This window comes from Scomber japonicus, chromosome 18 (genome assembly GCF_027409825.1).
Source record: "Scomber japonicus isolate fScoJap1 chromosome 18, fScoJap1.pri, whole genome shotgun sequence".
Classification (NCBI taxonomy): Eukaryota; Metazoa; Chordata; class Actinopteri; order Scombriformes; family Scombridae; genus Scomber; species Scomber japonicus.
The window spans coordinates 27,387,141-27,402,508 of record NC_070595.1 but is presented as its reverse complement, the minus strand read 5'-3'; the positions used below and the strand labels follow the sequence as shown (position 1 = coordinate 27,402,508).

The window sequence follows — 15,368 nt, the reverse complement described above, 5'->3', positions numbered from 1 at the left end:
TGTTTGTGCACATGAATTACTATTTTTTTACTCTCAAATCAATAACTGAATGACTCAACTTTGGATAGAAATACCTCTGATATGTGCACACTATTACTATTACTACTATGACTTAATTCCAGAGCACTAATTAACCAATTAACGAGCTCAAAATAGTAATTCCTTCACAATTATGTTAATATAATGAGTTTTTTTAGTTGCTTTTAATTGATTGATTTATTATCCAAATACATTTTAATTGATCAATTAAATGCACTAATCCAAATCATAATTGTATGCAGTTTATTAATTAACCCTACCTAAAGTGTTCAGTCTATAGAGTCATGTTTGAGATACTAATTTGTGTTCTACATATTTAACACGTGTTAGCTAAAGACACCAAATGGGCCGAACTCCCAAAAAGCCAAAAAGCCAAAAAGCAGTCCTTCATTGCTTTAGATTAGGAATAGTTGTTAAATGTCCATTAACGGCACTTTTCCACTACACAGTTCCAGCTCGGCTCGACTCGACTCGTTTTTTTTTGGCGTTTCCACTAGGGATAGTACCTGGTACCTGCTACTTTTTTAGTACCTGCTCTGCTGAGGTTCCAAGCGAGCCGAGCCGATACTAAAATGTGACGTCAACAGACTACCGGCCGCTGATTGGTCAGAGACTCACTGGTAGAGTCATGAGCCGTCCCACACAAGAATCAAAGCCGCCATTTTTAAATACCGGCAACAGCGTTACGGCCATACGGTTCAATGTTCTTTGCTTTGTGTGTGACAGAAAGCCTCATACAGCAGCAAGTACACCATCGCCTCCATGTCCTCCATCGTTTATGTGTTTGTGTCGCGTATAAAACAAAGTCACGGCAGTTTCGCGAAGCCGTTGCTACGACGACCCCGCCCACGTTGAGTAGGTACCTTTCTGTAATGGAAAAGGTTCCTGGGACCGAGTCGAGTCGAGCCGAGCCGAGTAGTGCTGGAACTGTGTAGTGAAAAAGCGCCATTAGTGTCTGTATTCATTTTTGCTGTCACTGATATGACTCATACTGTATGAGGTCAGAGTTGAGTAATAGTGATGTAATTACAGGGACGCGGAGTTAAGTCATATTTAACTATTAGCTTACTAGAAAACTACAGTACGTTTGCATTAGTTTCCTCTTCCTCTTCCTCCTCCTCTTCCTCCTCTTCCTCACACACACAAACACAGACATTCAAAGACTAGTTGATTCCAGTCTAGCGTACTAATAATGGCCATTAACTGAACATCCACACCCGCATGGACTCTGCTGCAGAGTTTATACGAGTTTAAACTTTCTATATATGCACAAACCAGTTCTCTCACTTTAAAATGGTAAAAGTAATATTCAAAGTTTTGACTCATATATAAAAACCCCAAATGTGGTGTGTGTACTTACTAGCATATAAAAGGAAGAACGTCTGTTTACCCACATTAATTCTTTTACTCATGAGATAATGGGTTCATCTTTTTTTTTTGATATACAACATTACTCTATATCATTTTTAACATCTCGACTAAACATAACTAGCTGTATATGATACTTTTATAAATATGTTACATCTTGGAAAGTATACAAAAAAAAACAAATAAAGTGCAACAAACATTTTTTTTTTTTTTTTAAAGACCACAAACACTTCAGTGAGTACATTATAAATAAATTAAATATTATTGGCAATAGCTTTGAGTTGTATTTCCATAGCTGCACTGAAATCTTGACAGCTAACAGTAGCTACACAGAGATTTTTTTTTTTTTAATTTTTTCTTTTTTCTTCAATCCACCTCACGTACTGTAGCACAAAGTTGTAATAGAAGCCAATGCAACGACTGTATGTTGACTAAGTGTCCAGCACTGCTGCACTCCTCTCTCTCTCCCGAGTGCTTTTATATAACATCTGACTGTATTTGTGGAGTATTTTTATGTGTGTATACAGTGTAAATGTGTTATACAGTATATGTCTACATATATATATAATACAGTAGCTTTGATAAAGAACAACAGTACAGTCTTATTTATTATCCTCTCCTGGGGTCTTTGCTGACACTAAATCAAAAGTTAGCTCTTTTTTATTTTTCTTCTTTTTGTCGAAAGCCATGTTGCAAAGAGGACAAAACCTGCTGGTTGTGTTTTAGAAATGAAACTATCCTGCCTGCTGAGAAGTGAATAGCACTGTATCCTAAGTCTGGGAGTTTCAGTTAGCTTATCCTGAGGTAAAATATTTTGTGCAATGCTTTAAAAAAGAGACCGGTGACTCGTAGCAGAACAGCCCTCTGTCAGGTTCACCCACCTGAGTGCTGTGTCATTACTGTATATATGTGTGTGTGTGTGTGTAAGTGTGTGTGTGTGTGTGTGTGTGTGTGTGTGTGTGTGTGGAAAGTGTTTGGTGTTACAGTGCACCTTAAGTACATATAATCTGCCATGGTTTTTTAGCCTATTAGTGACGATATGCAACCGTGTCTCCTGCAAACTGAGTTCATATGCAACTATTTTATTTTATATTTAGCAATTGCATTTTGGGGAAACTATAAGACAATCAATGCTGCTACAGTACACTTAATTATGCACAAATCACCTTTTTTAAATTAACTGATTTATCATTTTTAACTATAAAAGTAAGAAATTAGTGAAAAAGTAGTGTCCTTAAACGTCTCATTATTTCTGATAAACAGATAAAACTGAGAAAAGCACAACATTATCAGATTTGTCAATATACTAATCAGTTAATTGAATATTTGCACTAAATGAATACAGTGCTACAATAAATCCTACATGTAGTCCACAGCCTCTATGCTCATATTTGAGTTTGTAATTGAATGTGATATTTTACTCTGTTTCCAATACAACACCACCACGAACTGCAGCCTCAAAACATGATTATATTAAGTCTTTTTTTTAAGTAAAGTCATTTTTAATTAAGGTGCAAACTTTCACTATAAACTTTTTAAGTAATTTCTGTAATGTGTGTCCGTGTGGCAACTTCAAGAGCTACTCCACCAATTTTACACATCAAAATTAATTTATTCGTCTTGAAGAGAGAGGAGTACTACCCCCCCCCCCCCCCCCCCCCCGCCCAAAAAAAACAAACTGTCAAATCTGTCAAATAATGTCTTCTGTGATTGTGGAGAGTCTTTGTCTAAGTGTGAGGAGTTAATAAAGTCATAATAATGTAGCATAGAGGTAATTACTAAATAGACTGGATTTGACACTTGACTCATAAGAGACATTAAAAAGTTAGGATATCTTCTTCATTTTTAACCCTAATGGGAACTCCTTGAAGTAAAGTAAGATCTGGCAGCTATAATCAGTTGGTGCAGTTGTAATATCACTACCAAATACTTCTATAGGTATGATATGAGATGTAAACCCAGGCTGCCAGTGTGAATCTTCTAACCCAAAAAACATAACCCGCCAGTTGCAGAATAGTTGCAAATAAACGTCCAGTAACTTGCAGGAGACTGGGCTGAACTATGAGCAGTGTGAGTCCAAGACAGTAATCCGACCTCCATGCTTGTCTTACTACATAGTACAGCTCGTAAAGGCTCTACTGTAAGTGCACAACAGTAGGACACTCCAACGTTTAAAACATAAAGAAATCAATAAATAAATAAAACAAAAGCAATCAGAGCAGTGCTGTCTTTGAACTAAGAATTAGCAGGGCATGTTCATCAGAGTTTGAATTGAGTATTTCTGTGTGTGTGTTCAATGGAAGATAAAGGGCTAGAACGTAATAAACTGGGATGGATGGGCGATCAGAGTCAGCCTGATCAGACCTGGTGTGTTTCCTGTTTGCCATGTATAGATATATATATCATTAGAAATGCCCCAGTATATTCTTAGTCAGACGACAGCGACTGCATACACACACCTCTGAGCATGCATCATGCGTGCTGCAGTAGGCTCACATTGGTTATGGTGACACAGCACCCATATACAGCAATCAAGATAATGCACATGTGCATAAAACTTTCCAAAAGAAAAAAAAACCAAAAGCACAAAATGAATACAAAACAAGAGCAGACCAATGATGACATCAAAAAGGTTGTTGTAGAAATATCGGCTTGAGAGGGTGTCAGGGGAGGGGCTCAGCATGGGGACCTGGAAGCTTTTAGTTTGATTTAGCTCTCCACCAAGGACCGGGTGTTCACTTGTTTTGTGTGTTTGTTTTTTTTTCCTTTTCTTTTTTTTTTTTTTTTAAATATTATTTTTTTTTGTTTGTTTGTTGGGGGGGAAATGTCTCTGTCTTTTCTCGCTTTTTTTCTTTCTTTTAGTAGGGAGTGAAGCGACTGTACCCTCCTCTGTATAGGCTAGCCTGCAACATCAAAGATGAAAAAGTACCAATCAGTATTCAGGTGACAGCTTTAGTCGGTTTTTTCTTTCTCCACAAATCTCCTTCCTTTTTCCAGATATGTTTTATAGCGGCAATTATCATGAAGCAGATTGACAGGTTAATATACTTATTTAAGCCCATACTTTATTTTGTGAAATTGATCCTCTAATTGCATACATTTAGAGTGTGTGTTAGGAACAGGGTCATCAGGAGTTAAGGTGGATTGGTGGGTTTTCTGAGCTTCATTAAATAAGTCATTTAAATATTTTAACCATAGCGGCAAAAAAAAAGATTTATCTTTATAAAAAATAAAAAAAATTGAAATACATTTTTTTTATATTCTTGAATTTATTACATTAAACGATACATTGAAAAATAATGTGCTTTTTCCCTATAGAGGAAAAATATTCCTTTTTTAGATATAGTAACAATATCCGAGATTCAACCAAAGCAGGATAAGTTCAGAGAGGTTTAATCACAGCTCCTTTTCAAGTCTAGCGGAGGTGTCTGCACCTTTCAGGAGGGGCAAACCACCACAGGATATTAGCCCTTAGATTTAGCACCATGCTCAAGATATCTAGGGCAGACACACATAAAGCATGCAAGGGGGCCTATGCATGCACACCTGCACATGCACACACACACACACACACACACACACACACACACACACACACACACACACACACACACACACACACACACACACATACATACAGTCCCTCCTCTCATCTTTCAGTGGCTCTGCTGCAATTAAGAATTCAGACAAACTCCAAAGGCTACTGAATGTCTTCAAAGGCTAATTTTGCCTAATTTTGGGGAGCCCTCTTGCTTCTACAAAACTTTTATCCATACGAGATGCTTCTGTATGCTGAAAGTGAGTAGAGAGAATTTCAAACCTCAACCTCAGAGGAACTAATTATTGTATAGCTTTTAAATGCAAAAATGACTCTTTTCTGCTGGAGACCCATTAATCATATATGATTAAAGAATTAGGAACCAAACGGGTCTTTTCTCCTCGGCTCACCAGTCTATTAGATGTTGGCCTCAGCACAGAGCTCAGTCCCATCTCCCTGTAGCCTTGCCACATGTTCAACACCACACAAAACACACACACACACACACACACACACACACACACACACACACACACATGCACACACACCCTCTCGAGTCCGTGTTAACTCCCTGAGCTCCCAACACACACAACATTAGCTCTGATATTTTTGGGGGCCAAATCCTGTCTTCTACTTTCATCGAGACGACGATTAAAGTGTCAGAGAAATGGAAGGAAATTTGGAGGAAAAAGAAGAAAGAATAAAAAACATTCAAGCACATTTTTAATTAAGTAAATGAAGAGGAAAAAGAAATGTCTTAATTAATGAAAGCTTTTAGCTAGCAGCTGCACCGGGGAACTGTACGCTTTTTTTTTTTTATGTTGAAAAATCGCATGCATGCCAGAATAGTAAATTTGACTCATTTCTCAAGCACAGAGCATGCCTCCGATCGAGCTTGTGGGTAGGAGGGGAGGCCGAGACAACTCCCTCTCTCCGTCTTGCTCTCTTTTTTTTTTTTAAATGTCCCACGGCACGCTGCTGCATGCGTTTGATGGTCCTTAATCTCTAGGTTTGGTCTGCGAGCCCGGTCCCATCCCCTCATCATCATCATCATAAAAAAGAAAAAAAAAGAAAAGAAAGAAAACAACCAAAGAGAAACTCTCTCTGTTTCAAAAAAAAAAGAAAAAGAAAAGATGCTCTTTTATTTATCATCATTTTTCATCTTTGATGTTACAGTAGCTGCAAAAGCTAGCTAAAAACAGACATTAACAATTCAACATCATCCCTTCAAGTTTGGTTTGGTTTGAATGGGGAAAAAAATAAAGATGACCCAACTCACTCTGCGGAGAGTTGAGGGATGTAGAATGAAGAGAAAGCTTGGAAATGTAGTAGTCATTAAAATGCAAAGTTGATTATAAAACAAAACAAAAAAAACAAAAAAACACTGCAGTGATCATTCATTCTCATTTCAACAGGAACTCGTGTTAAATCAATATTGCATGAGGTGAGCTTGCATGGCATAAGGCAACATAAGTTTGTTTGTCTGAGCCATTTTCAACATGCTGGGCTTTTTACAGTACTGCTCAGCTCCACTAGGGAGTGCCAGATAGCATGACAAAAACTAAATCAATTAATGAGTAAATATATAAATAAAAACCAGTGACTGCTGCAGTCTCTGGTCTTTATTTCGGAGTGTGAGCAGTGTGTGTGTGTGTGTGTGTGTGTGTGTGTGTGTGTGCTAGCTTGTGTCGTGATGTTTCACACAGACAGACAGACAGACAGGAACGGACAGCGGTGTCATAGACTTACCATAGTCCCCACACTGTATGTGGCGGCAGGGCCAATCGTGTGGTGGTAGGGATCTGCTGTTGCATAGACTCTGCCATAGCTGCACAACGGGAGGCACAGAGAACACGGTCATTGATCTATCATTGACGAGGAGAGCAGAACATTTATGCATGCTTGTTTAATGCTCAACCCCTCAAGTCAACTCTTTCAAGTCTCTAACACAATCAATTATTTCCCTCCTCAGCCTCCTGGGCTTCCTACATTATACAAGGGGGTTCAAAAAGGGGAGTTCAAAGGTTGGTGAATTATACTTGTCTTCTCATTGTCATCTTGATTAGGTGGATGGAATAGGTAATGAGCACAGAGAGAGAGAGACAGAGAGAAAGAAAGATGCAGAGAAGGAAACACAGTTGGTGCTGGAGGGCTTGGTCTCTCACCCTGTTCTTGTTTACCCAGGCTGCACACTGGGCTCACGCCCCTGTCTTTTCATTGTTGCTGGTTTGGAACTAATCCTTCCAATTTCCTTCTGAGACAGGACAAGATGTGTCTGCCTTATTTATTTATTTACTCGACTTCACATATTCCTCTATTTACTTTCTTTTTTTTTTTCAATGCTCGCTTGCAAATGAGGGTCTGCACGGAGCAGATAAGGCACACCCAGCCAAGGACTGAGGGCACCAAATCAACCAGGAATAAAAAAAATAAAAAAAAGTGGAGAGAGGAGGAAATTCTCCTAAAGGAGACAACAAGACATACAGCGTTCATGCCTTTCGCATGAGCTACATTGAGTTATATAAGATCTAAATATGGCTCGGCCCATTTAAGTCCAGCAGCACCCAAGGTCAGTGAATAGGACATGAAATCAGAAGGGCTGTCTCGGCTCCTTGGGGAGGAGTCCGGTGCCATGAGATGGTCAGGGGAAGTCTCCGTGGTCCTCTTATCTTCAGTGAGCACCGAACCCCACAGGCCCACTAAAGCTAATATATCTAGAAAATGACTCTCACCAGAGTGGCACTGCTGACGACCGACAGGTCAAACCACCCTGTGCAATGTCACAGAGCCTCAACAGAGCTGATTGGAAGCTGGCCGAGTCTCTACATTGTGACCGGCTCCTCAAAAGGCCTTTTTGGGACATTAGACTGCTGGTATGTATGAGCTCTGTTTAGTTACTTAAAGGGCTTTGGTAGTACAGCTCATGTGCACGGTAGGCTTTTCAGATAATAAATGTTTCATATTTTACAGAGGTTTTCACACACCTTCCACAGTTCTGGTGACCTCTTTTTATGATTGGCTGACTGCTTCATGGTTTAAGTCTGATAAGGTATTGCTGAGACAATACAGACAAACCCCTATTGATCCAATGGGCATGACCGCTTATTCAAAAGGAAACAAACAGACAAAGCAAAACAAACAACTTGGAGGTGAATTACATTAAATCTCTGGGAAAAGTATAGGCAAGAGAAACAGGAATTAAATCACTCCGAGAGGGGAAGAAAAAAAAGCTGCTGTCCAATTTCTGCTCTCGCCGAGCACGGCTGCTCATAATTCGAGCCGCGGCGAGGCCTGATAAATCTTACATTATCGATATGATCTTCAGGCTCTCAGGCAGGGTGTACGTTATCACAAGTGACATGCTCAATCCTTCCCAGATTAGATTCCCAAACCAGCCCACATCCCGGCTGACAACGGCTTTCAGGGGCCGAAATGAATCAGCGACGCCTCCTCAAACGGAGCACACCTGAACCAGAGTGACATCACTCAGAAGTGATAGAGTTCCTGCAGGTCCATCTCTCCCTCTCCCCGTCTCCCTTCAGACCTGAGGCCATTCATAAATACCACAGTGATATACCCACTCTCCCATCACAAGCGGAGAGTCGCAACATATATCACTTGCTTTTCTCATCGAGTCCAACAAGGTTACTCTTGTTTTCTTTGGCTCTGAGTTAAAAAGAATACAATGGTTTCCCTAATAGATGAGATAACTGTAGAAGGAGAAAAAAAAACCTCCAAGAAACCCAAATAAAGCACCTCCTCGTTCATCAAATCCATTCTCTTTCTACGTTTGGCCCACAGATGTGTCGCTTTCTTTGTTGGACTGTTGTATTTAATTAAAACAAATATCCACCTTTTGCTTCTTCTACACTGATAGATCTCAATCTGTGATGTTCAGTTTAATCCAATAATTACATTTATGATTAAGTATGTTTTGTAGTGCACTAATTTTTCTCCAATCTTCTTCATTTATTTCTACTTCAGTCAGTAATTGCCTCTATTCGACAGCCCTAAGGATTAGCTTGTTGTTTTAAAATCAACATGCACATAAACATCAATACCCAGCTGAACATAGTATCTTGCATCACTTTATGTTTCATTTTACACTGAACTCAACATGCATGTTATCCACATTACAATCTGCTTCTTATGCAGACTACTGATGGTAAAATGGAAGTCATCGCTGCTCTACATTTAATTTTTCTTTGTATTCTTGAACAGTAGCTGAAGAAAGAGACTCATGATATTTAGATTTTAAAAATATGTTCTGTTCATTTGAAATAGCTGTGCACATTGTCTATGTTCGATGGAAACTACTAAAATACTCTAAATAATAACAAAATGGACTCAGAGATGATAAACTTTGCCTTTAAGACCACTGTGATTACGTAATGATTCATATATTGATTCCTAATGCTTTATATATTTATATATTATACGTTCCTTCTACAACAGATCACTTATTAAAAAGGGATGAAAACGGCAGAAGAAGGATTCTCACCTGTCACTGTAAGCAGCGGTGGTGGTGGGCTGGGCAAATCTGTATGCTGCATATCCACCCTGCAAAAAAATACCACAGTGTTAGTTAATCAATGATTAAGCACAACCGGCGCAGAGAAAGGTTAGCTCTCTGAGACACATGGAAACAACAATACAGATATAGAATAGACTCTTAAATTGCCTTAATAGTTAAATGTCACTGCACAATGTTTTGACCAGCAAGACACATTCCTCATATTGCAGGTACCCTTTCAGACACCAGAGGGTGCTGTTTGATATATGGTGTATTAGGCAGGTGGTGGTAACAGGGGGATGAATGATGTTCTGAGAGGTTGCATATAAGAGAGGGGGGGCTGGGGGGAGGTGTTAGGGGAAGCAAGTCACTGACACTATACACTCATCCCAGTAGCAGCAAACAGCATAACAGAGGCCACGTGAGCCAACTCCCCAAATTCAACCCATTTTTAGATTGAGGAGGCTCTGCTGTTACATTATTGAAAAGCCCCTTTTTCCTTTACACGACCCCCCTGGCTCACAAATGAAGTAAGAAGAAGGCAGAAGACGGTCGGACCGTTGGGGAGTCAGGACCGCTGTATTCATTTGCCGGAGTGGGGAAGGAATTAAAGACCTCATTGTGGAGTGCTGCTATTACTCTCTTTGAAAAATGAAGCTGTTCTCCCACTGTTTTTCTATTAGTGCCAGTGGAGTGTGTGCCCATCTGCGTCCATACGGTGGATAGGTGGCTTTTAATAATGCATGTTTTCATTCATTTTTAAACTCGAGGGGGAAGACGTCCGATGGAGAGCGGTAGAGGCAGAGAGGCAACGGTGCGATGGTTGCGGCTGCGGCTGCACATGAAATCAGGTCAGGGGCCACAACGTTGAATCCCGCTCCCCCAATTCCCTTCTAGGATTTCCACTGGGACAGGAAGTCGCAGCACTTGAGGCAGATGACTTCCTGTGGGACGACCATGCCTTGGGACTGTGCTGATTACAGCAACAGCCTGAACAAACACGGACCAATAAATCACTCTCCCACATTGTCAAATGCTGCACACAACAGTGCAGCACATTTGTTATTTTGTCCGTTTTGTGTGTGTGTGTGTTTGTGTCTGTGTTTGTGCATTCATGTGTTTCGACATGGAAGCACATGCACGCCTACGCATACAGTATGTATTAGCACATGCGACATATGTGGGGTATATTTATGTGTGTGTATGCATTCTGTATCCCTTTCTTCTAATGTGTTAACAGGTCATCTATTTCCAAAATGAAGCTTCGACACATCGGCTGGCTGTGTCCACTGAATGATCGTGGAGGACACTGAGGGCTAAGGGATGGCTTCCTCTTGGTCACTGGAGACCTTCGCACACACTCAGCCAGTCTGAAGCAGTGCAGTGGCCAGTGCCAAAACTAATGGCAGTAAAGCACCAGGGGCTGGCCTGACTGGTTGAGTGATGGACCGACCTGGCCAGGCCTTGGTCAAGGGACAGCGGGGTGCAGGACTTAGCTGGAGGTGGCCGAACAAGTGTGAGAGACAAACAATATCAGTCAGAGCACAACCCATGTCTCTTCTGTGGCGGTGAGTGTTGCTACAATAAAATCCAGTGAAATACAGTCCTATCATGTGGGCTGGTGTGTAAGTCATATATCACTGGGGTTCAGCATTTCGTTCCCAGACACTGGTCGTTGTCAGGGTGAAAGTGAGAGGCAATTGTCATTGCCGCTGTGCCCACTGTCATCTCGCTATCTCAGCAGACGGCAGCAGGAAAGAAAAAGGCAGCAGAATCAAAGGGACAAATTACATCCCCCCGCAAACGTTTGGACTGATGTCAAAGTGGGGCAGCGTGGTAATTTTAGCATTATCTCCACAGCCTCCATGCTTTTCTCTGTCAAGGGCGACGTGCAGCAGGGCCAGCCCCAGATGTGACCCTGCCTGCACGGACAGCTCCAGAGGGACGGCTAATCCCTTTATCTGCTGCTGCTCCTCTTATCTCCCACATGGTGATGGCTGGGAGGAACCGGCTCCACTCAGGCCTGCACAAGACCCCCTGGGGCAGGCAGGGATATCCCAGCCAAACCCTTGGAGTGTACACAAACACAAAAAAACAGGAGACAGAGAGAGAGAGAGGAGCGAGAAGTGGGGGGCAGGGCTGCAGAAGACAAGCCACCCCAAAAAACCCAGACAAATCTAAAGGAAGAAATGACCTAACTTGACACGGGACACTGAGCCCGGGTCTGCCTCACTGCCAAAGTCTGAGATCATAGGAGGAGAGAAGAGAGAGGAGGGAGGAGCTGAGGGGGTTTTAAATTTTGTTGTCGGGTTTCTTGGCACAGCAGACAGAGGCCTAATCGACGCCGGCTTGGCAGCAAGGCTGGGAGAATGCTGAGGGCTGAGGGGATCACGTTTTTGTCTCCAGGGCTGGGCTTTTTGTCTGCTTTACTTCTGTTTCATCTAAGCGGGCAAGAAGAAAAGCTAAATGTACTTACATAGATCTCTGCACCATAGAAGCCATCTTGGTACACCACCCTGTAAAAATTGAAGGAGAGGAAAAAGGAGCGTTAGTGGATTTGGTGTTCACGCTACCCTGGTCGAGTCTCAGCTCTTGGTGTTCTTCCTATTTCAGCCATTTGTAGGTCTGTGGGGTCAGCTCTTAGCCGCTTTAGTGTACTGTACCACAAATAATGAATGACACATTAAAGCGAAAAGTGCAACCGTTTCACATCCCCGTCCAATTTTCTGCTCTGGTAAAATTGTTTGTCTTTCCAGTTGCTGCAGTGTTGTCAGGAGGGCTGGTGGTGGTGGTGGGGAGGAGGGGGAGGACAAAAGAAGGCAGCGAAGGAGCTCTGTCACATGACTCCGCTATATAAATCAACCAGCTGCCATCAGTAGCAAAGGGCCCCGGAGTGGGAGGGAGGGAGGGGAGGAAGGGTTGGGGGGGGGGGAGAAAGGGTACGTGGGGTTTCCAGTCCCAGCTTCAGTTGCGAGTCTCTCTGCAGTAAGACGGATTCTGATCTAATCACAGATAGACAGCTATACTGGGCCCTCGGCCGGCCTCCGTCAGACCTCTCCCACGGCCACACAGACCACTGCTGATAAGAGATGAGTGCGAGGCAGGGCTGCACAAAGCCAGGAGATCAGCATAGGCCCTGGTCACAGTCCAGTGAGATCTGCACAGTTATACGCTATCTCAGCCCTCTACAGCTCTCCCTGTGGCTTTGTTTGTTTCTCCTTTGTCAACAGAAAGCGTTCAAATATAAGGATGAGCCAGGACAGTTACGGCATATACATAGCTAGATACCAACAATGATTCTATTCCCTCAACACCCCTTTAGAATGAATGACAAAGTAAATGGACAGCAACACCTGATAGCCAGTAGTTCAAATCAAACAGTGGACACTTGATCTAATCGGTATTCTGTAACAAACTAGCTAGATATTGAAGTTTCACAAAATTGAGTGAGCTCAGTCCAATCCTCTAACTCTAACTTGTTTTGTCAATATGTAATGATACTCATCACCTCACTCCCTCTTAGGCATAAAGTTCAGGCTCTTAAAAACATAATCATGTAAATATATGGCAAATACCAACTGAGACACCTACGTTTTGAATGTAACATGCAAATGATGTGTGCATGAGAACAGAAAAGACAACCAGAAGCAAACACTACAACATGAGTGCAATTAAAAAGTCTGGCACCTATCTGAGGTTCTCATTGTTTTTTCTTAGATTGAGGTTAGAGATTTGATACTCACGCTCCGTAAGCTGGGATTGGTGGCGGTGGTGGAGCTGTGCGGAACGTGTTGTACACAGCCCGCCCCCGACCCCGCAAGTGGGCACCCCTATAGGCCACTGTAGCGCCTGTGGCAGGATAGGGAAACCCTGTTACTATGGAAAGAAAAGAAACACACAAGAGAAGAGAAAATGACTTTCAGAGAACATCCTCGACTTGGCATTGCTTACCTTATGACAGAATACATTAGAGAGAGACGTGTGGCACTGCTTTCCCTATGACAGAATGCATTATGGGGAAGACAAGGAAACAATAGATTTAATCTTTTCTAGGTGCGCCTCATCGAGCACTCTCCCCTTTCCCAGCTCGCTGCTTTGTGCCGTACTCAGCAAGGATCCACATTTGCTGTACGCATCCTTTCCTGATGCCTGGTGAGGGGCAGCCTTGAAGCATAGGCAGGTAATGGATGCAATACCACTAGTTTCGCACCACGGCTTTTGCATAGTTTAGATACAATGGGCTAGCAGTGAGGAGAACAGTGGGGGTGGAGGGGGGTGGGGTGGATGGGGTAGAGGTAGAGGGCGTTTCTAGGTGTTGAGTGCAGACAAATGGGAGGTGAAGGTTGTTGAACAACCTGACTAGATGTTCAGAACTTCCCCAAGGGGGAAGTGGAGCAGATGGGCTGGACCAAACCTCAGCATGACCCCATCTCAACACCCATCTGGGACCATCTTTAGCCAATCACACAGCTACATATGCCCTCTTGCTGATGGCTGATGGCTACCAGCGAATCAGGAAGGGTGAGTTGGGGTGAAAGGCGTCAGGGTGAGTAGAAAGGGTCGGAGGGGATGGTGCGACAAAACATCTGTGGTCACAGATTAGAGGACAAGCGATGTGATCCTCAGCTCTCTACTTAACCTTCAATCAGTCCAGTGGATGTCTGATTACAAGCTGTGGAGGTGCATACAAACACACCGATCTCCAGCCATGATTAAGTAGGACCTCCTCTCTTCCAGCAATCGAAATTCCCTCACAACCCCCTTCCCTCTATTCTTCAGCCCCTCTCCCTCCCCCAACACCTAGTCCATCACAACACAGCCATCCCCATTATTCTTCATCCCCAGCAACACCCCTTTGTCACCTTATTCTTCTTTATTCATTTCCATGACATGTTTTGGGTGAATTCACCACAGACGCATTTGCACTGTGATAGGTAGTGACGACGCTCCTATCTGGTGTTGTTGGAGGGGGACGGGTGGCTCAGTCGAAGGGAGTAAGGCAGGTTAATAACATGTATCCAAGGTGTTTAAGATGGAACCCACCGCTGCAAAGAAGACGGCAGACAGTCCCTCGCAATCGCAGATAAACTAGTCTGCAATGAAGATCCATGGTAGCTCGTATATAACCCGGGCGTATAGCTTTCTGCCTGGGGAATGACGGCCCGGCGTTACTGTGCCGTTTGCAGTATTAACCCTGCAGGTGCATGAGACCAGTGAGCATCCTAATGAACGATGCACACCCTAGCCCCGCTGCTTCAATAAAGCTGACAGGGAGACAGATTAGTAGTCCTTTTAAAAACACAGAGAGCCAGGTTTAATGTCTTCTGCCATTAACATCATGCTCCATTAGTGGGTCCGCACACATATTCAAACTCTGCGTCTCATTTGGCCAGGTAACGCCCACATAGCCCCCCTTCAACCACCCACTGAGGTGCAGGGCACTTTGTTTGCTGCCAACGTACCAATACACTGCCTGGACTTGCAGGGTGCCCCCCTTTCCCCCAAGTGATTTATAATGCTGACCTTGACATTTAAATTAGTCTCTTTTTTTTTTGGAGCGGTGGACATCTCAGCGCAGTTGCTAAAGGGCGCAAAAACAATCCTCTTTGATAATTTCGGAGGTGTTTTTTTATTTTTTTTTCCCTCTTCTTAACAAATCGCCACTATTTCAGGGCCCCAGAAAGTCCAATTGCTCTTTTTTGGGGGGAAATTTGTATGCAATATGCATGCATTGATGTATGTGAATGTAAACTCATAATGAGTTGGCGATAGGCTACACTGCTTCAGTAATAACCCATAAATCAAAGGCACTGTCACACCTTAGTAAGCCTGTGAAAAGCAACAACAGCCACGGTGTATGAAAGCACAAACCTGGTCTAGCCACCAAAGTCAAACACCTTTTCCAGGAGG

General features: G+C 42.7%; 1 protein-coding gene across 3 annotated transcripts in view; it reads right to left on the bottom strand.

Annotated features, from left to right (window-relative positions):
* Positions 1–4,265: 4,265 nt before the first annotated feature.
* The window catches only part of LOC128378701 (RNA binding protein fox-1 homolog 3-like), a 124,131-nt gene continuing 113,028 nt past the window's right edge, over positions 4,266–15,368 (bottom strand). For all 3 annotated transcript variants that reach the window (XM_053338280.1, XM_053338278.1, XM_053338279.1), the window contains 5 exons: positions 13,202–13,334; positions 11,935–11,974; positions 9,447–9,505; positions 6,695–6,773; positions 4,266–4,310 (listed from right to left, as the gene is read on the bottom strand). In XM_053338280.1, the coding sequence (XP_053194255.1) occupies positions 4,266–4,310; positions 6,695–6,773; positions 9,447–9,505; positions 11,935–11,974; positions 13,202–13,334 (356 nt within the window). The remainder of the gene's footprint in view (positions 4,311–6,694; positions 6,774–9,446; positions 9,506–11,934; positions 11,975–13,201; positions 13,335–15,368) is intronic.